We start from the raw sequence: 27,539 nt of genomic DNA on the forward strand, positions 1-27,539 counted from the left end.
TTAAAAGACGGAAAGAGGACTTTTGATAAAACTGCCACGCAATTCAACACTGTGTGGTGTGTGTGTCTGAGACGGCGTATGAGCGTTATCGATATGCGTGCGCGTGAGCGTGCGCGACAGCTCGGACAACTGTGAAAAGTGTTCTTAAACCCGGTTAAGAAGGATAGCAAGGACTGGTCCGGCCATTAAGGTAAAAAACAAAACCAAAAAAAAAAGAAAAAGAAAAAATAATGAAAAAAAAAAAAGCAGAAAAAAACCCGACAACAACAGCAACAACAACATCAACATCAACATTAACATCATCATCAACAACAACATCAACAACAACAAAATCAAACTGAAAAATGAAAAGGAAAACAAAACAGAAGGAAACAATAAAAGAAAAACTAAACTCTGGTTCAGAGTGTCTCTTCATCTTTGGTATAAAAATGGCCATCCATGGGCTGCATTTGATCCACAACTAGGAAAGACTACAGAAATTGTCAACAATTTCTTTCTATTGCTTTTGCACTGATTGGTTTAAACCATAAGCTCCTACTGAATCTAACGTTGTTGTTTTTTTTGTTTTACTGCCAGAATTTTCTCTGTAGTTTTTTGTTTTCCTCCTGCTCATTTTATTTATTTTTTTTCCTCCTTTTTTGTGAGTTTTTTTTTTTGCAGTGTGACAAGCAAAGCGGGCTAAAAACATCTTTAAAGCTCATAAAAAAGGTAAAATGTGGCAGATAAAAAGCACTAATGTCATCGACAGCAACGTTGCCATGTAAAATAATAATGACGATAAAAAACAAGTTCAGCATTTGCAGCAGACTGCATCCTGCAGGACTGCAGCATGTTTTCTTATGTTTACTTTTTCTTTTTTTTCCTCACTGTGAAAAATCTCTTCAAAGCTTCGCCCCCACCCGCCCGACCACCCGCCCACCCAGAGTCTCCCACCCCCACGACAGACATTTGTTTACTTCTGACACTTAGTTACCTCTGACATAATAATTATCAAAGTTTTCTTCTAATGAAGAAAAGAAAAAAAAGCTCTTCTCTATTAAATCTGTACAGCTTATGTGATAGATTCTTTTTTTTTCCTCTTTAGAACAATTCATCTACTGTCTTGTACCCTCCAAGTGGTCCAAGAGACTGTTTTTGTTAGCTTTTTTTTTTTTTTTCCTCCCAACATGACGTCAGACTTAATCTCTGTAAAAAGTTTCTGGCGCCCTTCAAATTAAGGCCATGAAGATTCAAGAAAGAAAGGAGAAAAAAAACATCTTGTTTTTCGAATATATCTAGAAAACTAAGATTTAACACTAGAACATAAAAAGACAGAAAAGAAACTGTAGCTTAATATCTGAGGAAGACAATCTCTGTGTGTATCTCAAACTTGACTCCCCTTTTCTAATTACAAAATAAACTTCATCACCTACCTGCGCATTCAACCTTTTTTTTTTTTCTTCGAATTTTCAATTTTATTCTTTTTTTGTAGTTTTTCTTTGTTTTGTTTCAATTCGTTGAGAATTTTCTTTGAGAAACTTTTCAAGCTTCAGCCCAGCCCCTTCAGGCAGGTTCCCAGACTAAACAAATTCACTTCTTTGCACTGTGCCCAGCAATTTTCCCCATCCCCTTCCTCTGCAATCTTTGCCTCCTCCTTGATATTTTTTTCCTTGTAGGCCAGGTAGGAAATGAAAAAAGTGTCTCTTTTTTTTTGGTGCCTGGGCAATCTGGAAGCAATCTCTTTTCTTCTCTCTTTCTCCTCACATTCACAGTGCAGCCACCTTCTGTCTCAAGGCAACGCTGTCACAGGAACATTCGCCTAGGCCGTTGCTATCTGATGAAAGAGGAGAAAACAGAAATACAGAGAGAAAGAGAGAGCGTGAGTGCGTCTGCAATCAAAGCACAATTTTACAAACGCAGCGAAGCAATAGAGCCGACGGCTGACAGCTCAGTCAGAATGCTGGAGCAAAATGATACGCGTTAAAGAGTTATGATCGGGTCAGAAAGCAAAAAAGTGACAACGGCAGCCAGGAATAATCTGAATCATTATGTAATGCTACTACATTTCATAGTACTTTGCTTTTTTGATTTCTTTTTAAGGTCTCTATTAAGCCTCTGCTTCACAAAAACCTTCGTCAAACAGAAAAACCTCACAAACTTCACTGCTTTTGTTATCACAAACACCCGAGGGAGACTATCTACTAAAAACAAACTGTAAAAAACAAAACTGAGAAATTGTACCGGATTATAAAACCCAAAATGATCATTTACTTCCAGCCTATTTAAAAAGGACAACAAAAACTAAAAAACAAAACAAACAAACAAAAAAATACCTATCAGTTGCTTAATATTGTTTTAAGTCAATAAAGTTAATATTTAAATGGTGTGAGGAATAAAACATTTTAGTTTTTATGTTATGTGTTCTGTTTGATTATGATATACACTTATTAAGTCAAGACAAATAGTGTCAGTTAATAAAACCCAAGTACCGTAGTATCCATTACTCCATTAGGCAGTCTGAATTTACATAAGGCAGTCGGTGTTATTTAACTAGCATTATTATTCATTGCTTTATCTTGGACAAAAAACTTTAGACACTTTATATTTTAAAATTAGCAGGGCATCACTCTGCACATTACCAGCTGATAGTCACTAACACAGCTTTGTGCTACAGCATTAAGTTAAATATAATCGTAATAGCAGAAATGTAAACAAATATAAATCCGCTGAATAAGACAGATCATTAATCTTCATCATTTTCCTCTCCTTCCCAAACATGTCTGGATGCTACAATATTAAAGGCCAAGCATATCCTCCACAGACGTACACGAGATAAATAAGTAGACGGTATAAATGGTGATTACCTAATCTGCATGATGGTTAATTAAAATAATCTGTTTCATTAACTCAAAATGGGTGAAAATGTCATTTAAAGTATTTAATCAGCTTTAATTACTTTGAGCATTTGGGTTTATGTGCTGGATCAATACACACTCACTGGCCACTTTGTTAGGTACACCTGTTCATCTGCTTGTTAATGGAAATATCAGCCAATCGCATGGCAGCAGTTCATTGCATTTAGGCACTGAATTGCCTAAAGGGCTTACGAGAATGATCCAAAGTAGAGAAAATATCCAGTGAGCAGCAGTTCTCTGGGTGAAAGCGCCTTGTTGATGCCAGAGGTCAGAGTTGAACAGCCAGACTGCTTGGAGCTGATAGGAAGGCAACAGCAACTCAAATAAATGATTGTTACAACCAAGGTATGCAAGAGGAGCGTCTGTTACACCTGTTAACTAACAACAGGAAACTGAGGCGACTGTTTGCACAGGCTGGCCAAAATCAGACAAGAGAAGATTGGAAAAATGTTTCCTGGTACAACAACAAGAAATAAGGAATCCATCATGTCTGTATCAGTGGCTCAGGCTACTGGTGGTGTAATGGTGTGGGGGATCCTTATTGTTTGGAACTAATGAAGTGGCTGGTATATATATATATATATATACACACATACATATACATAGTCATATATATTGCCGTTTCAAAAGCTTGAATTTTAAAAATAAGATTATATATTAAGAAAAAAATTAATGAAGAGAGATTTTGATGCATACAAAAGGTTAGCAGAAACTGTCTCCTGCTGGACGTACTTGGACTGGTATGAGTAAGCAGGAACATGGTCAGTAGCACTGTCCACCTGGATCTGTTGCTGCTGGCCAGCCACGTCCTGTGATGAAGGAGCCACTGTCTGGGGTGAAGCGTCTGTCACCACTCCCTGGACACACACAGAGACACAGGTGGAAACATGTAAGCTTGGAAGAAGACAAGTATGCGGCTGTATCTAGTAAACTTCTCCTTCTGTCTACTCTGTGTTTACATTTGTGGTGTCGCATGCCTGTCTGTCTTGGAAAAGGGACAATTCTTCTGTTGCTTTTCTGCTGCTTATGCGGTTTGTCTTATTTGTTTTCTGTAAAAGGATTTTTTGGTGCAGTTTCATCACAGAAATCAAGAGTCTAAGGATAGAGAATATCTTTCCCGCAGACGTAATACAGACAATTTGATTTGACTTGACATAAAAGTATACCAAAGAGCATTTTTTTGTTTATTCACTTCTCAAACTGACAGACCCTATGGCAGCTCCATCCACTCTAAACACATAACTTCATTTAAAGCAAAGAGTTCTTCCATCCGAAGAAGCCAATATACGTTGAGAAGAATTACACACGCTGTAGAAGTGCGGCCGACGTTTGCTTCGTGCACTACAACAAAAAAATAAAAGGAGCATTTTTATTCTAAGAAGAGCAATACCGAGGAGGCTAAACAATAAAAAAGATGCACAGTCTGTGCGTGAGATCATGCCATTAATGAAACATACTTTATATTTTTTGCCGAATTTTAAGTCTAAGGTAGAAACTTTTTTAAGGATGGCTACGTACAATGAATTCATCACAACAGCCTCTTAGCCTTTTTACGTGTCGAGCAATACAGATAGCCACCATCACTGAGTCATCTCAATCACCTTTAACAAGCTCTCAAGGATACTGCGTCCTGTCCATACATCAGCCCTCCAGACACTGGCTGATACAGTGATATACACCCCGCTGCTGACGCTGGCACTGAGAAGACAATTGTGAGGATGAAATAGGCAAGAGGTGCCGTGGGCTACGCTACAACTACATCTCTTTCCTCCGCCTCGCTCCTTCATGACGAAGACTGCAACTTTCTGACGGGGTGGGATGTGGGAGGGGGTGGGGGGTGGGGGGGGGGGCGAGGAAGCGACTAATGGCTCTGTCAGTGAAAACTGTCATTGTCCGTTGCCGGTGGGCTAGCCAGAGCTCCGTGGCTGACGGATGTGTGCATGTTCCAGCTACCTACCAGCTTAAACCGGCTGTAGGGGAAGAGGTGGGGTGGAGAGAGAGAGACAGCACCGCCGGCACTGTGTCTCACTTCAGCTCCTGTCATCTGATACACGACTGATAGTCCATCTGAGTACGACCGCACTGTCAGCCGCCAGACAGCTGGCCCGCTCTCCTTGCTGGCCTGCCTGCCTGCCTGCCTGCCTGCCTGCCTACCCACCCGCTCTCCACGTTCATCATTTCTCAGCCTGGACTGCCCGAACCTGCCAGGAGCTCAGACAGCCGCCGAGGACGTGAGAAAGTCTACACTGCACTTCAAATGTCTTTCCCAAATACTATAAAACTTCTGACTCATCTTGCTTTGCTTGCAGTTTTTGATCCTTGTTATGTGCTGCTGGTACGAAGCCATTTGTTTAGAGAGAATAAAAGCAATTTGCGCCATGCTTCAAATGTAATTTGTCAATTTAATGACTGTTTAAGTCTACTGATGTGGCGAGCAGGCTTAGAAATGGCGAAGGGAGTGCTTGTGGGTGGAAGTGAGTAGGCTGTTAGTACTAATGATGTCCTCCTATGCGTAAACGTCGACAGATTTTTAATACTTGACGAGTAGCGTGCGCATGCATGTGGGTCTTACTTCGACAGGGACAGCGGTTGGAGGCACAGGAGTGTACTGGGGAATGTAGGTCCCTTGCATAGGCGCCGCGGCGGCTGCAGCAGTCATGTACTGAAACAGAAACAAAAGACACACACGCATCAAAATCCTGTCATGTGGTAATTCTTACAACACACATCGGAACCACAAATTCCATTATAACATTAATCAATACATGCTTTTCACATAAAAAAGCCCTATGTCTATCATAATTCCCTGGAAGACTCATTCAGTGTAATTACTCCCATAACTATTAGGGTGGCAGATTGCTGTGCCCTCAGCATCCTTTGGGGGGCGCTAAAAGAATATGTGTATATATTGAGCAGAGCAGAGCAGATCAGAAGACTACATAAGGAGAAGGAGAAAGAGGAGAAAGAAGAGATGCCCTGCTGTCCCACCAAGACTTCAGAGGCAAGCAAATGCACTGGGCCACAGCTGAGAAGATAAAAAAACGACAGGGATGAGGAGAGAGAGGGAGAGGAAAGAAAAAGCAGGTGGTCTGCTGCCTGTGGCCTATATTCTTTTAGTCATGCATGCCCTGGCTTTTAACAGGGTGCTAGCTTGCTCCAAGATGGCCATTTTACAGGCGTGACACAGGTTTCGTTACATGACAGCCAGGGGGGGGCTTTCACATGCAATATGAATGAAGACACGGCACTTTGTGCAAAGCCTTTTCTGTAACTTGCTGTGAATGCTTTGTGTGGCGGTGGTAATGGTGAACACACACACACACACATCAGTGTGAGCCTGATTTACTAGTGTGCGTGCTTGTTTTTAATTAGCACATGCCTGTGCATAAAAGATGACTTATCACTATTTGTCCGTCCAACTGTGAATGTGCAAGTTCTCCTGTGTACAGCTGTGTGTGGGATACATACGTACGTGTGTGTGTGTGTGTCTGTGTTTGAGAAAGACAGACAAAGACAAAGAGGCTTGGAATGATAATGCTGCAGTACAGCGCCAACGGATGTGATCCCAGATAAAAGCCACCAGGCTGCCTCTCCCCCTGGCCTCATCTTCCTGCTGCTTTTCCGGACCAAGCGAAAAGGGAAGTACAATCCCTTTCTTTCTATTTTATTTTTCCCTTTGCCTCTTAGTCCCACCTGCAAGTGCTAAAAAGCGTGTACGCAGTGAATGCAGTACGAGTCGGTAATGGAGGGGCTGCGCCGGGCTGCGAAGCCTTTCTTGGCCGCGGCCCCGGCGGTGCTGGTGAAGTGTCATTACCGGCAGCGTTGCTAATGGATCGGGTACGGCTCCACCGCTCACCGCTAATGAGAGCAGCTAAAGGCCATGGACATGGGTGATTAACTCCCCCACCGTTGCTACGCGCGGCCAGGAGGATGCCCTGGGATGGATGTTAGTGTGGCGTTCGTAGGCGAGCGTGGCTGTGTGGGTCCGGGCAGGGGAATTTAAGGTTATCACACCTTCAGAGCTGTCACACTCAGGATGGGGTGAGGTGGCATATCCAGACTTCCTGACACATTACCACATTACCTCTCCGTGTCGTCCCTTCTTTCCTCTCACCTTCCTGTCACTCTCTCTCTTTCTTGCTCGCTCTCTTTCAACCTGCTAGCGTCTAAAAAGGCCTATCAGATTGTTGAAGTGACCTTCTCCCTGGTGGATCAAAACCATGCATACCAATTTTCCTCGGGACTTTAGGTCTTCGCCTCTCCACCCTATTAACTTATTCAGCCAACTCACCTGTGAGGGCTGCATGAAAGCAAATGAAGGAAAGTAGGAGATAATTAGCAATATCAAAATCTCCCTGTCATAGGGAGAATGTCCATTTGAAAGGTTATATTTCTCTGCAGGACTGCAAAAGGAATTTAAATTAGATTTAACAAGAAAATTTAATAAGATAAGATTTTTTTCTTTTACCATAACCATTAGTTAACCTATTTAATGTGGCAGGTTGAGCAAGGCATATTTCTCCAGTCGCTGCTGCGGCAAGTCAGGGGGATGTCAAGCGCGGCTACAGATAATCGAGTTGCTATAGTGATAATAAAGATGATTTTTGTCCAATTTCAACACTTTTAATACTTTGCTGTCCATATTCAGGGGACAGGTTTGGGTAATATAAAGCATCCCTAATTGGCCATAAATGGTGTTTCACTCTCCAAGTCACACATATACGTCAATACACATGCACACACACACAGCAGTGCCAGAAGCAGATGGCGTGTGCGTATGTTTGATGAACAGGAGGCCTGAATAGCTCCTTAACGAGAATGGTGTGAGTAGACTCCTTAAGTCTCTTCTCTACCATCACTCTCCATGACATACACCTATAACTACGGTATAAATTCAGACCGCAATGCAGCAACACCAGGATGAAAATCCATAGCATAGACACAGCCGCGCTGGTTCAGCGGTGGTTTGGGCCTCTGCACCACAATGATGTGTAAAGACACTTTAAGTTTGGTGGGTACGAGGATTTCTCAGCTTTGGTGGAATGTGGCACAGCACATTAGCATTTCCAAATGTTCACATAAATCTTCTGCCTCTTGGCCTGCCACTCAAGCTCCGCATCTATCCATCCTCTGTGCGTTGACGCTCTCTTTTTCAGTTGTATCGTCTGCAAGGTGAGGGATAATAGCGGGTCAAGGCTAGAACATCCAGCTACTCAGTGTATGTTATTAATGGCCATGCGGCGTGGGGGAAGGGCTCTGATGATTACTGATCTAAAAATCGCAGTGAAGTTCTATTGGAAATGCACATCAATAGTTGTGAATTACAGTGCTGTCCCACTTCACTGTGACAAGCTCTTCATATCCTCATCCCAAGGGTTTGTTAAGACTGCCTGCAGAGATTAATGCCAGTAAAATCAGTCACTTTTATGGTAGAAAGCTTTTATTTACGACTCACTCTCCCTCACCAGGATATTGTTTAAACTTTTTGACCACCGGTGCTATCAGTGTTTCCCACAGAATTACACTGCTTTGTAAGGAGACAGGGGCATATACTCGTACATATATGCGCGCGAGTATGAAAGAAGAAGCTGTTGCCGTGGGTTCCGGTTGGAGTGGCCCTTCAGCTCACAGCAGGTATGAAGACTACCGTCGCCAGCTGCAGTTCAAAATGTGGAGCTGGAGTCTGTCCGACTGCAGATTCTTGCAGCTGATTGACATTGAGGACCACTCAACCTGCTTGCTTCCTATGAGCCAGACTTTCTTGTTATTTAAAGTGGTTTTGAGAAACAGGCTTTCTGAAGGTCTTTCAAAGTTATTCTTTGAACATTGGCTGCTTTTTCTCTCATTTTCAGTCCAGTCCTTTTTTCTTCAGAGAAGCATTTTCTTTATTTCTTAAGCCACTTGGCACTAACCTTTTAATCATTCAAGCATAAAAAGGCTTGAATGACTTGTGAACCAGTGTTGTGTCTGCACATAGACAACTTTGCAAGAGAACCAGTTTGCTCCAATTTATTTAGTTGAATTTTTGAAAAATGTCCAATTAACATAGTTTGACAGCATAAAGTTGTATTTTTTCACCAAAAAGGTGATTCACAAAGAGCTATTGACGCAACATTTGGCATATCTCGGCATTCTGTGTAGTGTTTCCTTAAAAACGTGAGGAAACTAGACAGGGAGGACAAAATAAATGGTAGGCCTACAAACTATCTATAGCAGATGAACAGTATCTGAAGGCCAGGACACAGAGAGATGCATCTGGCCTTTCAATTGTCTGGAAAACAGGGAGAAAAGGCCAAGCTATGAACTGAACTGGACTGAAAATCAGTGAGTACAGGAAATATTTGGTTCAAATCGCTACCAATATGGTGGAGGTCAGGAGAGAAGTGCAACAGGTGAATCTTGTCAAAATTGATGGAATTATAAACACAGGAAAGTACCATTAGATATTGATCCACCATGCAGTGCCATTTAGAAAGAGTCTGACTGGCAGTGGCTTCATTTTTCATCATGACAATGATCAAGAAGGCTGGAAAACTATTCCTGAAGACTATTTAAAGGAATTAAAAGAAGGCTTGTCTAAGAGAGTTCAGACTGTGTTGAAGAATAAAGGTGATCATACCAAATACTGACTTCTTAAAATTGCACAAGCCCTGGTTTTGCCTCATATGACGTATTACTTTATATATTTCCATGTTTCATCAAATCGCAGCACCTATTTCCTGTTTTCGTAGCAAAATATAAAAGAAATGAGGGGAGGTCACTGATTCCCGATCCAGCCTTTAGATTCAGGATCAGACCAACATCACAGCTCCAAATATTTCAAAAGAATGTAAACCTGGACTAAGACAAAATAAAGATAGTTCAAGAGTGTTGCATTAAAAATAATCATCCCAGTCTTGCAAAGACCAAAGAGCTCGGTGGTAGGGGGAATCAGCAGGGTGTCAACATGTGTTACAGTCCGAAGTCGAAGAGGAAGAAGAAAGTGCATGCTCGTCAACTTTACCCATGCAGGGAAAGCTTACGAGCATGCACACGCACAGATGTATGTAGAAAAAAGCAAAAACACGAGGGAAGCTGTCCAGATAATAAAGGAAAACGCTTCATACAAATCTGTCTTCCTGTGACACAGATGCTGTCAATCACCGCTGTCACCATGACAACAGAGTTCTTCATGCCATGACAGAAAGAGGATGGAGAACACTGAGGGAAGGTCACCTCCTGTCATGTCAAACAATATGTCGTTCGCACAAACGTAGATGCTGACAGCCATGCAATCACACACAGACACAAATATCAAAAGGACGAACAGAGCGCACGCACATGTGCACATGCACGTGCACAGCGACTAACAGGGACACGAGGCATGACAGATAGACTCCTGTTAAGTGGTGAGACCTCGAAGACGGTAAATAAATCAGCAACAGAGCAATATGCACCAAACAAGGTAAAATAAATCAGCGTGAAGCATGGATGGCATGTTTATGTGTGCCATCCATAAACAGTGCGCCTGAGGTTCTTTAGCATTCTGTAATCAAGTCGTTCAAGTCAGACAGACACCAAGCTGAACTGGATGAGTTCAAAACAGAACATTTTCTGGTGAAGCAGCTAAATTCCAAAGCAGTGACCATTAGGAGGCAACGATCCATCCTCATTCGTTATGAGGCGAGGTTTTTCCTTGCCGCTCCTTTTTAAAGCCTCACCCTGCAAGCTGATCTGCGCTGCAAAATAACACGGCATTCTCGGAAAGCTACGGTCACCACACCAGTGTGACAGCTTGGGCGGACTGAGAACATTTGGTTCTTTTCTTGGAGAGAAAAAGGAAGCCACAGCCATACACAAACAGCCGCAGCGAGGCCTGGAACAGCCAAGAGTATTCTGAGGTGTGGCTCTACTTCAGCAGCCAGAAGCATGATAAGTTGTTGACTCTGGAGACGGTGCTTACTGCAGGTGCTCTTCTGCGGTGAAGGCTAAGTCACGTGACCAGTAGGGGCATTCAAAATAACCTCACCGCTTCTGTGTGTACACTTGAGGAATGTGCTCAAAGAGTATGTGGTGTCAAGTCCAGTTAAATACATGAATAGTTACAGATCCTTGTTCCTAACCCCTTCTTTTTAACAGGCTTTCCCAATCATGAAAGGGATTTTGCATCTGGTGTAGGAAACGCGTCTCAGTTCCCCAAGATGATCAAGTGTGGCATGGCGTGCATGTTAGTTCAGCCGTAGAGAGGTTAGGCTACACAGCACATTGCCTCAGGAAAGCTAAGGGGAGAGGTAGAAAGGGTAAACCCGAAATGAAAAAAGCAGACAGAGAGCTTTAACCCACTTTCTCCTATAATACAACCCATCAAACATCAGAAGCCATCATCATAGATTAGCCTGTCTCTAATCCTGGCTGTTAGCACAGCTGGGGCAGATTAGGGAGGGGGCATTCCTGACAGAGCCAACATGGCGTCACAGTCGCTGACAGCTCACCTGGAAACACATGGATAACTGTACAATGCAGCACTGTTTCAATCATACACACCCAAACACACACACAGAGATCAAACGTAGTTCTGGAGCAAAGCTGTCTGCCTGCCCGCCTGCCTGCGGGCAGCAGGGTTAGGGCAGGAAGTCAGGCTTCAGAACCGTGTGACACCTCTAAGTCGACTTGATCCTGAAACAGGTGGGGAGTTCACGGTTTAGGGGCCAGCAACTGTAAGTGAGTGTGTGGAAAACTGATGGAGCGATAGATTTTCTGTGCGATTTAGAGAGCGAGGAGAGACAGAAAAGTGTGAGAAAGAAACAGAAATTAGGGGGTGAAAGTGAAAAAGGTGGAGAAGCGAGAGGCCTGTCACACTGTTGAGCTTCACAGGAAGTCTGTTTAATGTGGAAGATCAGGAAGGAAATACGCTCTCTCAATATGTGGCTGTGAACGCATGCTGTGTAAAACAAATGATATGGCAGCTCCGTGGCTGAGCACATGTGGCGACAGCCTAAGAAGGTTTGGCTTCTTTGAAAGGAAATGTAAAACCCATCTCTTACTCAGTGTTTCTAAACTAAACGAACAATGTTCTCTGAGATGAAAAGCCTCCAACTCGGTCATACCGACCTATAGCACCCCTCACAACAACTTGAACATTTCTTTTTCATCTCTCAAGACTAGACGCAGATTTTTTTAGATATTTTCCAACTGTATACTGGAATAGAGGAAACAAATAACAAAAAACAACCGACCACGTATATTTAAAGTGCACCCTTCTATGAATCGATTTGATTTCATTTTGGAGCAGACTACATGTCATCTACCCTGCAGACACCCCGGGATACCCCACTAGAAACCGGAATGTATTGCTGGGGAAAGAAAGACACCTGGATTACACTGCTTACCCACCGTGACCGGACATCGGATAAGCAGAGGAAAATTTGGTTGTGCTTGCTGTTACTGTCGAGTGTAGGTATTTCTTAGAGTTAAGTGACTTCCAGTAAACATGTAAAATATGCACTGAGGACGACACTCAAAGCAACAGGTTGTTGCTAGTACAGCTAACATGTTGGAGCACTTCAAAATGTCCTTGTAGCCAGATTCTGTCACGATGATCACGGCAACTATGTGTGCTTGTGTGGGGTTATCTGTGTGTGGTTCGCTGTGACACAGCGAATCCTACTCACACTTCCTGTAGTGCCCAGGGACAGATGGTTCATCTGCTGAGTGAGAGGGCCCATCATATTGGCAGGCTGCATGGACATAGTGTGGTCCATGGCTGGCGTGATCACTGCACCCTGAGGGAAGCAGGTAAAAACAAACAAACAAATAAAAACAAAAAAAGGACAAGGTGAGAAGAATTAAGGAACAGAAGAAATGATGGAGCATTTTGATTTAGTGAATTTCTCTCTCTGATTAACTATGCGGGCTTACATAAGCCTTAAGCGAACTTCCACAAGTAGTTGCTAGTCCTCATACTGTCTAAATATAAATTATATAGTCCTTTAGACTAGGCGAAACAAAGTGAGATGAAGTACAACATAAGAGAATGTCAGCATGAGGACAGAAAGAAGAAAACTTGGGTTAGCGATTGAATCATCAAAAGCATGAAATGAATAGAAACAGAGGACGACAGGAGGGTTTTTGGGCACAAAAAGACGGACGGTGTCAATAATCAGCAACAGAACACAGGGACCAATACACACCACTGTCTTTAGTCTATCAAAGCCATCACTATCTGCTGCCGATGTATCAGCAGTATGATTTTTTTTTTGGGTTGCCGAGTGAAAATGCTTTCTCTCCGTCCCTCGCTCTCACTTGCTCGCTCTTGAGCCTGTCCTCCCAGTATAATGCACAGCATGTTTTTCCCTAACGGGCGGATGAGAACACTAGAAGCTTCTTTTTCACGGTGCAGTGAAACATGAGGGAAAGCGATGAAACCATTGTTGCTCTTTCATCCCTTGTCATGATAGCTCCATTTCCTCAGCACTGAAGCCTTCGAAGGAATGCATTCAAAACCAGCCCTTTTTCTTCTGCTCGGCTCTCTTCTCTTGTTGTGCGCTCGTAACACTGTAACGATGCCTATGTGTGTTTGTGGGTAAGCCTGCAACACACTGTGTGTAACGAGTGTGAAGGAGGACAGTACTGTCTAACTTCAAAGTGTGTGTGTGAGGGTGCAATTTAAGTAGTGTATGCTTGGGAGTGTGTGTGCATGTGTGTACCCCACTGGCGACTCTGTGTGGGCCTTTTGGAGAACAAACTGTGCAGACACAGCCTGTCAGAATTGCTCTGCTTGTCTACTCCCTGCATTCCCAACACAGGCAGCTAAACCGCTCTTCCTTCCTCCCTCTCCTCTTCCATCTCTGCTACCTCTAGCTCAATATAGAAGCTTCACATGAAACTTTGTGGAGGTACACAAACAAGAAAGAAACTGGATAACGAGTGGACACAAAAAGTAGGATTAGTTGTCACCTCTTCATGTCCTGGACTAGTGTTGTTGAAAACTGTAAGGCTAAATTAATAGCCGTGAGGTCAATTAGAGACATAAAGGAGAACGCCTTATAGGAAAGAACCATGAAACACATGAATGTATCAAGTTCTGAAACCTTGAAAATGTTTTTTTTGGATACAAATATTAAGGCAGGTGACTCAACAATGACAGTAATTACCAGTCACTAAATAAATGTAATGTTTGATAACAAATAAAGGCGAGGAGGAGTGAAGAAGGTAATCAAATACAATCTTGTGAAAAAGAAGGTTTTCACAGGACTCACTGCATGGTGAGTCCTGGGGTGTACTTAGTTGCTTTCAACTATGTACACCCCAGGATTCAATAGCTTGTTTAACCGCCTTTAGGAGCAATAAGTCGAAGTAATTGTTTTCTGTCTGACTTTATCAGTCACTCACATTGTTGGGGAGGAATTTTAGCCGCTCTTCTTTGCATCATTGCTTCAGTTCATTGAGGTTTTCAGGCTTTTGTTTACACACAGTTCACTTAAGGGCTCGCCGCAGCATTTTGATCAAGTAGAGGTCTGGGCCATTGTGACACCTTGATTTTTTTTATTTTTCAGACATTCTGTTGCAGTTTTTCTGCTTTGTTTGGGGTCATTGTCCTATTTCATGACCCAGTTAGAGCAAAGCTGTCCAACAGGTGGCCTCACATTTGTCCACAGTATTCTAGAGTCACGTGGTCGACTCAGTGACAATAAGGTGGCGCAGGTCCTCTGGCTGATAAACAAGCCCGAATCATCAACCCTCTACCACTGTGCTTGTCTTTTGGAATGAGGTGTTTGTGCTGGCAGGCTGTTTGGTTTTTGCTCAACATGATGCTGCAGATTAAGGTCCAAATGTCTCCACATTGGTGTAATCTATCCAAAGAACACTGATCCAGAAGTTGTGGGGGTTTTTTTCAAATGCAACTTTGCAAACCTAAGCTGTGCTGCCATGTTTGTTTTAGAGAGAAAAGGCTTTCTCCTGGAAACCCTTCCAAATAGGCCAAACTTGTTTAGTGTTTTTCCTAATTGTACTCTCATAAACTTTAAGATTTAACATGCTAATGGAGGCTTGTAGCTCTGAGAAGTAGCTCTTGGCATTCTGCAGTTTCTCTGAGCATTGCGCGTCGAATTCGCTGAGATGTCCACTTCTGGGGATATTGCAACATTATGTTAACACACGCTTAAATGTTCCCAATCAGCAAACAACAAACTGCTTTTATAGAGGTGTTTAGACTCGCTGATGATCAATTAATCAAGTGCATTCGATCACCAACCTCCGGCTGCTACTTTCCCACTTACTGGAAGCAGTAAGGATGTGATTTTCTTTTCACATGACAGTAAGGTTGATATATCCCGCCCGAACTTAAACTAAGATTAAATTCCCTCGTGGATATGCAGATGGGAGTCTTTGCACACCACGGGCAAGTAGTTGTACCTATTACACCCACATTCTAAGCTGCTGGGAGTGCACTTCAAGGACACATACATACACTCAACAAAAATATAAACGCAACACCTTTGTTACTGCTCCCATTCCCCATGGGATGGACGTAGAGACCTAAAATTCATTCCAGATACACAATATAACCATCCCTCCCAAACAGTGGTCACAAATCAGTCCAAATGTGTGGTAGTGGGCACATCTGCTATATTGAGATAATCCATCCCACCTCACAGGTGTGCCACATCAGGATGCTGATCTGACATCATGAGTAGTGCACAGGTGTACCTCAGACTGCCCACAACAAAAGGCCACCCTGGAATGTGCAGTTTTGTCTCACAGCAAAATGCCACAGATGCCACAAGCAATGAGGGAGCGTGCAATTGGCATGCTGACAGCAGGAATGTCAACCAGATCTGTCGCCCGTGCATTGAATGTTCATTTCTCAACCATAAGCCGTCTCCACAGGCGTTTCAGAGAATATGGCAGCACATCCAACCGGCCTCACAACCGCAGACCTCGTGTAACCACACCAGCCCAGGACCTCCACATCCAGCAGGTTCACCTCCAAGATCGTCTGAGACCAGCCACCCAGACAGCTGCTGGAACAATTGGTTTGCACAACCAAACAATTTCTGCACAAACTGTCAGAAACCGTCTCAGGGATGCTCAACTGCATGCCCGTCGTCCTCATCGGGGTCTTGACCTGACTCCAGCTCGTCGCCGTAACAGACTTGTGTGGGCAAATGCTCACATTCGATGGCGTCTGGCACGTTGGAGAGGTGTGCGCTTCACGGATGAATCATGGTTCACATTGTTCAGGGCAGATGGCAGCTGAGAATGTCCCAGTTCTTGCATGGCCAGCATACTCACCGGACATGTCACCCATTGAGCATGTTCGGGATGTGCTTGACCGGCGTATACGACAGCGTGTACCAGTTCCCACGAATATCCAACAACCTCGCACAGCCATTGAAGTGGAGTGGACCAACATTCCACAGGCCACAATTGACAATCTGATAGACTCCATGCGACGATGTGTTGCACTGCATGAGGCAAATGGTGGTCACACCAGATACTGACCGGTTCTGGGTCCCCAGACCCCCAATAGCGCAAAAAACTGCACATTCCAGGGTGGCCTTTTGTTGTGGGCAGTCTGAGGTACACCTGTGCACTACTCATGATGTCAGATCAGCATCCTGATGTGGCACACCTGTGAGGTGGGATGGATTATCTCAATATAGCAGATGTGCCCACTACCACACATTTGGACTGATTTGTGACCACTGTTTGGGAGGGATGGTTATATTGTGTATCTGGAATGAATTTTAGGTCTCTACGTCCATCCCATGGGGAATGGGAGCAGTAACAAAGGTGTTGCGTTTATATTTTTGTTGAGTGTAGTTGGTGCCCTAGTAATAAAGTATTTCTTTTTGGACAAGTAATGTGTTGACACCAAATTTGAGGACATGTAGATATCTACACTGAGCTTGGCATATTCGCTCTGTTGACGAAACATCAGTCAGACCCAACAGACACTTTGGAAGCTTGTGGAAACATAGCACTGCCATTAGAAGAAGAAAAAGAATACACCTTAAAGCTCAAACTTAATACTAATCTCAGTGGAAAAAATGGTTTCTGATAGATTTTGTTTTTTATTGTGAAGTTTGTTGATGAAGGTATGTTTAAATAAAAAAGACGAGAATATAAGCTCTATATATTTTTGACCACACTTAAAACTGCTAATCAACAAACGATATTTACAAAAGTACAAGTATCTCGTAGTGTAACACTTATATATTATCAGATTCTTACTGATGTATCAACATGTATGCAGGCAGTATTTTCTGACAAATGTAACCACTTTACATGCTGCTGAGTACTTTACTGTATAATCATACTTAGTGTCCTAAAAATTGACCCTATATTTTGTATATAAGCTGAACTGACAAATTATAGCAGCAATATTAATGCAGTCAAAAGCACACAGACTTATAAAGTAGCACCAAATGAAAATACCCAGTACTATTCTGCCACTGGCTGTGACAGATGAATAAATAAAGGGAAAGGGGAAATGAGGAAAGAGAGACAGAAAGACACTGTGAGGACAGGAGAGAGATGATTAAGCAAAGATGGAGGTCACGGGGAAGACGGGAGTGAAGAAAGATAGATGAGGGAAGTGAAGCCAGAGACTTGGAGAGAAAAAGTGGAATTTTGGAAAGAGAGAGAGAGAAGTCAAAGACCGAGAATGAAAAAGAAGACAGATGAGTAAGGCGGAAGAAAAAAAAAAGAGAGAGGAGAAGCGAGAAGGAAGCAGCAGGGGCTGTGGGCTACCTGTTACCGTTTCAGCCTCTGACAATGCCTTTATAATGGGAAAGGGAGAGCAACGGAAAGGCTTAATTCACAGATGTGTCAGGGAGAGTTAAGCCGATTTGTGATTTCGATTTTCTGTGTTTGTGAGACTGAGTGTCTGTGAGAGAGAGGGTTTAAAGTGTGTGCGTGTGTGTCTGTGTGCAAAAGCGTCTGTCTGGTTGTGCGTCTGTCCATTGATGGGCTAGAGAGGAAAGAAAATGAGAAAGAGATTGACACAAAGAGACAATATATGTTTTTGATTTGTCCTCTGTGTGTAAGAGAGAATAAGTTAATGCCTGCTGCAGACGTATCTGTTACAAATGTACGAGACGATGTTTACAGAGCTCCGCAATGTATGCACATGTATTCCTGTTTGTGCATGCGTCTGTGTGCATGCGTGTGGAAAAGCCAGTCCTGCTTAAGGTGGTATTGATTCTGCTTTAGACCGGAGATGAGAGGATATCCACTCATTGCCTGTAAAATACATTGATATACGCTCAACGGCTTGACACAATGTACAGTAAATAAGAAATCTTATAAAAATTCTTACAACCAGCAGTGTTTTCTTTTAATGACTATCGCATTACAAGCACTTGCTTATGAAACACTGGTTGGTATCAGCTGATATTCATTACCTTGACTTTACATCTGCTGATCAGCAACACCAATTGTAAAAAAGGTGAGGCAACTACATAAATGTCACACAAATAGTGACTGTTTTTACTGCCTGGTCCATTACAGCTGAAGGATCTCCACCACATGCAGCAGGCTATTAAGATAATTTACATTCAGGTCCAGACCTCCATATACTCAAGATGCAGTCAGCTAAGCAGTATGCTCAGGCTGCTGGTATCAGACTGAAAGCAGTATCTCCTTTTTACTAAACATGTCCTTCTGGGGGACGCCCAGGATTTCATCCAGTTCTGTAAACACTAAAAGTGTGCTTTCTGGGACTGGGATTTCTGTCTTAGGCAGGCACAGAAGGACAACTGCCTTCAAAATGAACATAGTGTAATATTTTAGAGCGAAAAAAGAAAATAAAATGAGAAAACTGTTATGGACTTCCTGTAAAGATAAGCATTACAGTGTCTGATTCTGCTGACATGAAAACTGATCAGTATCAGCTGAAAAAACCTGATCACAGCACCCCCACAGCTAGCTATTTTTGCTAATCTCTCACTGCTGCAGGTTATAATTTCCCACATTATTGCATATCTACCCTGCTGCTTCAAGCCGGTGTTGATACATGTAACTACCTTGGGGCAATACCTTCACTCGGAAAACAGCTTGAGGCTACAAAGAGAGGTTCACATTCTTTTCCTCACCTTGCAGGTCCCTATGTTTCACTATTTGCAAGAAGATCACTGTGTAGTGTTTTACTGCCAGCCTGGTAAGAAGAGACCATGCTTATTTATATGCTTTGTGTTGGGGGAAGATGTTGATTAAACTCGGGGAATGAGAAGACAGAAGACTGGCACATTAAAAGCCTCAAGAACGCCAATGGGCCGAGGCTGTATTTCTGAGTCTTTGGCTAAAACAAAGCTTCATTTGTCTCGGGCCCATGAAAGACGACCTGCATTTGACTCAGTGCATTCCTCGCTGTATTTGACAGTTGCTTTCTCCATGTGAGGCACTATGGTTTGGACACTGATGCTCGTTTGTACTAGTTAGCGTGTTTTGTGTCAGTGGAAATGAGACATGCACACTCCATGCTTCAGGGTCTTAATTCTGCAAAGTACGTACTGTGACTATCCAGCTTCATGACTCCAAAGAGCTTCATCTTGGTCCCCTAACAAGGCTATATGGGGATGAGCTTTTTGTCCCCATGAGGAAGACAAGTCCCCATAATGTCAAAGTGTAAACAAGCAGCATGACAAACCAGCAACATGACAAATACCCTCCCTAATGCAATCATGCTCACACACGCAGCACATCTGCAGATGGCTGAGTGGTAACGGCACCCAACTGCACCAGGCTCACCCACTTGAAGGCTAAACTATTGGTAATGACTGTCTCTCTACAAAAACTACAGAAAAAACAACACAAAACAAAAACTTGTGAAGTAATATGAATGTGTCTTCTAAAGGTGTCCGTATTTACCCTGTTCTGTGGTTGTGCTGTATGTCACCTACTTCAACTGTGACCATGTTTTCCAGATGTCCTCGGGCACCTTTGTATTCGGGTAAGCACAGAAAAGGGAGCCAGCATTTCGGGTGCTTCAAACTAATCTTCAGTGGGAATCCCTCCTTAGGGCTAACAGACTACCAGGGTTTCTCAACTATTAACAACAGAGTCTGTCTACAGGACCAAATGTGCTATAGACTGATCCAGGACAGTGAACAGCTTACTTTACCCAAGTGGGGCAGCAAATAGTAGCGCAGACCAAAAGATAGCAATGAAGGAGCCTCCCAAGCTGACAGTGATGTGTGTAGCGGCTTAACTCGGTCTTTGTGATCACAGGGATACTTGGAATCTGATTTTGTAATGGTTTTTGGAAATCTTAATTGCAAACACAGGAAAGCCCTGCAGGGAAGACAGAGAACTGGTACTAAGAAACTGAAGCAGCCGAGGGGTTGCAAAAAATGTATGTTAACAGATTAACATGTGGAGCATGATACAGATGAAAGATTCCTCACCTCTGGTTATGTGGCAATGAGGATTATCTACATTGTATAAATTTGTCCTATGCAATGAAAAGGCAATAAGAGCGATGATGAATCTGCTTTTCCCCGCCTATTTACGCATCAGCTTGTCTATCATCTAGAATACTACATATTCAATTTACAATAGGTGGCAGATGAGGTGCACAGGTTAAACTTGCAGGTCAAAATCTGGGAGCATGTATAACCAAATTGCCGTGGCTGAGATGGATTATGGTAATGCTGCTGCTTTGTAATCTTATATATATGTGTGCGTGTCAGTGAAGGAAAGCAAAACTAATAATTTCCCCCAGTAATATGATGGCTTGTGACTATAAAATGATTCTAGTAATAAAGTTATTATGAAAAATAAAGCACCAACTTCTGCATATCGAATAGGACATGCTATTTGGATGGATTTGTAGCGTGCGTTTGTGTGTTGTGTTTCTTAATGTGTGTATGAGGCGATAAGGGTGCTAGATGAAGCATGTAACAGTATTTGTCATGTCTTCATGGGAGGTCCATTCCTCTCCACGGTCGGACTGTGCTCGTTTATCAGCCGTTCTCTGACTGCCTTTTGTAGACAAATAGATCATTTCACACACAAGGATCTCTCTAGAATGTTTACTCTATTTATAAAAACCAAAAAAGGGGGGAAAAAAGATTAGAAATCCAATTAAAAACACAGCCAGCTAATAAAGCCTGCCCACCAAAGCATATCAGCTTTGTCTCCAAACATATTTTTTTGCTACTATCGCAAAATTTGTTGAAGTAATATCCAAAAAGCTTACAGTGAAAATGCAGCCACTCAATCTCCTTGTCAGTCACCCGGTGTCTCTGCAACAGTATTGTTCTTACATATATATGAAACCTTAACCCTGACAAGACAATTTTTTATTTCCTGGCACGGACACAGTAGGTGCAGTTGTAGTCTGAAAGGGCAGAAGAGAAGAGAAACAGGACAGAGTGAGACAAAAATGAGGGAGAAATGAGAGCTAGGTGTACAGGAAGGAGTGCAGAGGGAGCGGGGATGGAAAAAAATAAAAGAGAAACTCAAGGACGAGTGTAGCCCCGTCTCAAATTCTGCCTCGCCAGTCAAATCCATGAGACCAACATAATGTTCCCTCTCTGAATCCAAGGAGCATTTTTAATGTCAAGCGGGGAGATGGGTATCACACAGCGCACTGATTCAACCCTATTCGATGAGGGCTGATAGTTACGGTTCACGTTCTCACAGACCCAGTGAACGTCTATTCAAAGCAGGGAGAACTGGCCGGAGTGCAACGGCAGAGGAATTCAATAATTCACCTCCAGTATGTAAGGGCTGGTGCACTCAGGCAAATGCACACTTGAAGCACATACAGTTCAGAATGAGAAAAAGGGGGGGGGGAAGGGGGGAGGGTAACTCATGGGGAAAGACAGCAATGCTGCGCATGGCTGGCACAGCACTTAGTCCGGCACTCGTTGGCAGTGCGAACTGAATTTAAGAGCACGTACATGTGATTGATGATCTGTATGTAAGTAAGATTTACCACTGGAAGGAATGTGTTGTGTGCGTGTAGGCATTCGCACGTGTTAGCTGCACGTATGCATTTGTCTTTTTGGGGCCTCTAGTTCTTTAATTGTTCGTACTTTTTCAAGGTCTGCTGATTTCTGTAGCATTGACCAGGCAAGTGGTCGTGTTTTGACATGACCTGTGAGAACATCTCACAGACGATGAGAAAGGAAAGAAGGAAGACAAATGATAAACTAAAGGAAAAGGAAAGAAGAACAACCCATGTAAGAACAGACTGCAGACTCGTTTAGACGTCCACTTAAGGAAAAAAAAGAAAAAAAGAAACGCTGTCACTTTCTATCAGGTTTCCCGCAGAGAACATCTTGCGCATTAATTGAAGATAAGCAAATTTTGAAAACTGTTAGTCACCCTTTCTAACTGCTAACAAAGCGCCGGCTCCTCTGTGGGATGAAGTCCAGTTTCGTATGGATAGACTTGTCAAACTTAATCTACTCAGATACAAACAAACACCTTTTGCCTTAGAAGTACATGCTGCAGTGCTCTCTGTTTACTGTGCAATAAGGCAAGTAGCGGTCAAGTTGCTTTCAGTGTCAGCAGTTTGATTTACTTCCATTCAACACAACATCTATTATTTCCAACAAATTGCTGCTTAACGCAGTTAATGGACTTCAGGTTTACAAAGGCAGCGGAGGGCTGAAATGAAGAAAAACATCAAATTAGGTTAACAAATCAATGCGGTATCATTAGTATCGGCAGTAGCTAACTAACAAGGGGTTTTAACAATATACGGCTCCACCAGCACTTTGCACAATTTTGCGAAGAAGAGAAATTTGTCCTGCTGAGAGATACTCAACTCAGCAACACCAAAGCCAGCATATCATTTCAGAGTAAGTTTACCATAGCAGGCATGCTGTTTTTTAAAGGCTCAAGTAGAAAGTACAGACAACTTCATATAAGCATAAAAAATTCATATGAGCACTTTAAAAATCAAAAAACAACAACAGCCTGTCAGGCACTCCAGAAGAAAACGTCGTTATATTTTGTAGGAACAACGTAAAACACAGAGAGATCTGGCATTTGCAGAATAGTTCAGGTCACAGACTGTAAATTAAAGATGGATGCAGCCCATTTCATCACCCACCGTAAAACTCTGACATAAAGATTTTCACTGACCACCAGGTACTGGGTGAGACTTGGTGAGATCTGACAAAGAAACTGAGGGACGATGCAAGATCATAGTGTAGTAGTCCTTCAGCCAAGCTTATTATGATGCAGATTACAATGTACAAAAAGAAAATTATGCTTTTTAACTAAGACTTCAAAAAGACTTCTTCACTCTTTTTGCACAATTTATAACAGCTAAAAAAACCAATATTATTTAAAACTAAAATTAATAATGAATTACAATACTCATTTGCAGGAACCAACAGTCCCGTTGTGGCATAACTAATACCACAATTTATCCAAAGTTCCTTTGTAACCTTTCCTTAATGCTCTTCTTCAACATTATTTAGATTTTAGGTGCCATTTGTTGTACTCCGTTTAATAGTAGACTCAAAAACACATTTTACCCTAACCTGTATCTGTAATGTAATTATCTAAATAATAATCTCTAGATCTATTCTTAAATACTTATTTTGTTAAATCAAACTTAACAAGTCTGATTAATTAACAAGTTTATTTAACATGCATATAGACTATTCTATTCTATTCTGTATGACTGTCCAGCTCTTCCCCTTCCACGCTCTGCTGCCTCCATATTGCCCAGATATCAGGAGCGCCATTGCACAACGCTCCATTGGTTTAACACACAACATGAGGAAGGAGTCGCCAAACTGCAGCACAATCAATTGGTTTTTAATGCCCCGAGAAGCCCCCCAAGCATTTGAACTAGGATGCTTAGCTAATTTGATGTGATTCACTGAACTGATGGCAGAATGTGTGTGTATGCATGTGTGTATAAAGGGCAGTCTGCTGTGTTTGTAGCTGGTAGTTGATACGAGCACGGGTCATAAAGGGAGACAGACTGGTATCTATGATTCACTGTCAGCAGTGACAGCTGGGGTTAGCACCTACCAGCCATTTGGTGACAGAAAGAGCCAATGGAACACAAAGGGGACGGGACCATGGGGACTTATATCGCCACATGGCTACTGCTGGCATGGAGGCATGATGAGATGTAGACAGTACAATGTGGCTGCTGGTTAGTGGCTAGTGCCAAAGGCTTCAAGAGGCCCCATGACATAAGGCTGAAAGATGGATGACCATCAGGCATCGCATGGGCTGGTAAAGAATAACCCGTATGGGCCACACGTATGGCAATTCATAACACATACAGTACATACAAACATGTATCGGCAAACACGCACAGTTACCCAAGCATAGATGATGAGGCAGTATATACTCTCTCCATGTGATGACAGACAAACCACAACACCACATGGCCGAGAGCCTGAGAAGACGCCAGAAAATGAAGAAAACAGTATGCACATTCAAGCAAACGTGTATTCTTGTACTGTGGATGCACACGCACAAGCAGACATGCAAATGTATTTGTGTAGAAAGAATGCATGTACACACTAAAACACAAACGGGCTGCACTGCACATGCTGAGCAGTTATACTATTAGAGGACTCTGTCACGTTTGTCATTCACCTTGTAATACTGTCTACCACCTAAGACAGCTTCATTTTCACAACAGGGAGACTCAGCAGCAGCAGCAAAAACAGCAGCTTGTTAGCGAGCTAGCTTTAATCCAGCCTGAAACGAGTGCCATAAGGAAGGAGCATACCTGCCTGAGAGAACTGCAAAGTATGGGAGGGAAGGAGGTGGCTGGTTGAGTGAAGATATGTGCAAAAAAAAAAAAAAAAGGCAGGAAGTTGTGTGGCTGAAAGGGAAACTGGGCACCTCACAGGGCAGCTGCAGCTGGGTGTGGGTGTGTGTGTGTCTGCTGGGCTGGTGGCCTGCTGTGACCAGATTACATGTTCACTGTCCCACAGCGGGAGTGGAAGTGAGATGGGTAGGACTGAGTGGTAAATGGCCACAGCGGGGAGCCACGCGGCTGGTTGAGCACTCCTCTAGTGAGTGAGTGCCAATGTTTCCCAGTTTGCTCAGTGGCAGGGACTCTAAAGCAGTTGTCTTCTTGACTGACGCTTAAAATGTTATCCACATTCGTACGGACTTCATTAGCCAAACTTGGTTTTTCATTCTGAACCATCAACAGCAAAAGCTAAAAATATCATGATGTGAAAATATCAGGTAGTGTGTACTGATTTGTGCCTCTGTGCCGGTAACAATGAACCGATAATATTTTGGCCGTCAAAGTTCAAAGCTAAGGTCATTAGGAACTCACAAAACAGCTACAGTATTCAGTTGTAACTCTAGAATTCTAATCATATAAGAGGATAACATAAACTAATGCAATTTTACACTGAAAGGTCATTGCAAGGTCACCTTCATTGGGATATCATAAGGTTCTCCCAAAACTCTAATTTAGGAAGTAAGGGGAAGAGAGAAGGATTTAAACTGGTGGAGGCATACGACCCCGGTATCTGGGGAAAACAAATTTAATTAATCTAACAGTCTACACAAAAAAAATAATGACTAATTACGCTGGAACTGTGTGTTCTTACTAGTTTTCTCCCTATTATTATAACACTTTTGGGCTGGTATCTACCCAGTGTGTAAAATATTTGTTGCAGTATAGAACTCTATAACCCCGGGTTATAGATCCAAACTGTAAGGTGCTACCTATTCACCCATATGCATATTCATTTGCTCATTAGTACAGAATAGTGAACCTCGATATCAAAGCATGACTTAAATTATGCGGCTGTGAGATTCATTAGAGGTAACTTCAGCAAAAACTAACACAAGTTACCCTGAGGCTGGTCATTTCTTTTCCAAAGACAAAATAACTTATTGTATCAATAAAGTTAGAACCACAGTGCAGAATTTACATGCATATTATGAACCATACTGTGACGCAGAGTCCTAAAAATGTGCTTTATGTAGAAAAAAAAACTTCACTGCACTCCCTTTTCCAGGCTAATAGAACTAAGTACCCACCTTATTAAAGAAGTATTGAGATTTTCAAAAAGTGAAGCTTTTTTTAAAATAGTGGTAAAGAATCAGATATATTTGCCCTTGACTGGTAACCAGTCTTTTTCTGTGAACAAACTGAGAGCAATGAAGTAGATTGAATACGCTTCAGGGGCCACAACAAGCCTCAAGCAAACACTAAAAATCTCTGGCAGAATGATTTAAAATCACTAAGAAACAAAATGAGAACACTTATAGAGCTTGGATCAATTAAAAACTCAACCTTAAAACAATTTGGTAAACCACTAATGTGCTTTGTTGTTATAACAACAGAGAAGGAAAAGTATTTTCAAGCAAGAGTGCGGGTGAGGCTTCAGCGATAGGAAAATAAAACTGGATGTGCAAGCGGGGGTATTTCAGGAAATGTGAAAAAGCCTTGAGCCACCTCTCCTGCTTGAAAATATGTGCAGCGATTTATTGAAACATGTAAAAATACAAGAAAATACAGTATATAACTCTGCAAATACAGATCGTAAAACTCTAACGAGCTTGAAAATCAATATTTGGTATGACCATGTTTATTCTTCATGACAGCCTGAACTCTCTTGCTCAAGTTTTCTTGTCGTTTCTTCAGGAATAGTTCTCCAGGCTTTTTGAAGGGCATTTAAAACTCTTCTTTGGATGTTGGCTGCCTTTTGTTCTGTTCACTGTACAGACGATCCTACACTGCTTCAAAAATGTTGAGCTCTGGGCTCAGGCGAGGCCAATCCATGACTGATGGCAATCCATTGTGTGTTTTTCTCTTCAGGTATGCTTTTGCTGCATTGTCACTGTGTTTGGGATCATTGTCATGAAAATGAAGCTCTTGCCAATCTGACACTTTCCAGATGGTATTGCATGGTAGATCAAAATCTGATGGTGCTCTTCTCTGTTTATAATTCCATCAATTTTGATAAGATCGTTAACACCACTGGCTGAAATACAACCCCGAACCATGATGGCTGTAAGAGACTATATATATATATATATATATTTGAAATTTGGATTCATTACTCCACAAGACTTGGTGCCATTGTTTTTTAGTCTAATTCTTGTGTAATTTAGCATACCTCAGGCTTTCCTCTCTGTTTGTCTTCCTTAAGAATGGCTTGTTGACAGCCATGCGTCTACTTGATAAGGCTTTAGTAAACAGTAGATCAACTGGATCAACTGAAGGGCCAGATGCACCTCACAATTCTTTCCTGTTTGTTAAGAGCATGGCTTTCAGTTATACCAGGTTTTTGGCTAATCGCTCGTTCTATGCCTGTCAAACTTTTTTTGTTGCCGTTTTTCATGAATTTGAAGAAATGGGAACAAATTATGGCTGCTAGTAACAAAGTCCCTGAAGGTACTGTTTAAAAAGTGGTTCTCTGCTAAGTTTTTTGTTATGTGTAGACACGCCACCAGTTCATTTCTTGAGTTAGGTTCCTTTTTAAGATTGAATGATTCCCAGGTCAATGCCAAGTAACTTAACAAAGAAAACATTTATCTGAAAATGGTCAGGTACAAGGACTGGATTGAAAATGAGTGAAAAAGCAGCCGATGTCCAAAGAAAAACTTTGGAAGACCCTCATGAAGCTCGAAGAACTATTGTTAAATGCCACTTTAAAAAGGAGAAGAAATTCTGTACAAAGAAATGAGAGGGAACGTTTGCACTGT

The 27,539-nt window shown here is 42.3% G+C and overlaps 1 protein-coding gene across 4 annotated transcripts in view; it reads right to left on the reverse strand.

Moving 5' to 3' along the window:
- Nucleotides 1-1,063: 1,063 nt before the first annotated feature.
- The window catches only part of LOC146549089 (RNA-binding motif, single-stranded-interacting protein 3-like), a 298,248-nt gene continuing 271,772 nt past the window's right edge, over nucleotides 1,064-27,539 (reverse strand). For 2 of the 4 annotated variants that reach the window (XM_085261922.1, XM_085261924.1), the window contains 4 exons: nucleotides 12,545-12,655; nucleotides 5,467-5,556; nucleotides 3,591-3,751; nucleotides 1,064-1,813 (listed from right to left, as the gene is read on the reverse strand). In XM_085261922.1, the coding sequence (XP_085118048.1) occupies nucleotides 1,810-1,813; nucleotides 3,591-3,751; nucleotides 5,467-5,556; nucleotides 12,545-12,655 (366 nt within the window). In that variant the 3' untranslated portion in view covers nucleotides 1,064-1,809. The remainder of the gene's footprint in view (nucleotides 1,814-3,590; nucleotides 3,752-5,466; nucleotides 5,557-12,544; nucleotides 12,656-27,539) is intronic. The other 2 variants (XM_085261925.1, XM_085261923.1) reach the window with 2 other exon arrangements.

This window comes from Mchenga conophoros, linkage group LG22, assembly GCF_057382185.1.
Source record: "Mchenga conophoros isolate Kocher_MC1m ecotype Shallow Benthic linkage group LG22, M_conophoros_male_GT1.1, whole genome shotgun sequence".
NCBI lineage: Eukaryota > Metazoa > Chordata > Actinopteri > Cichliformes > Cichlidae > Mchenga > Mchenga conophoros.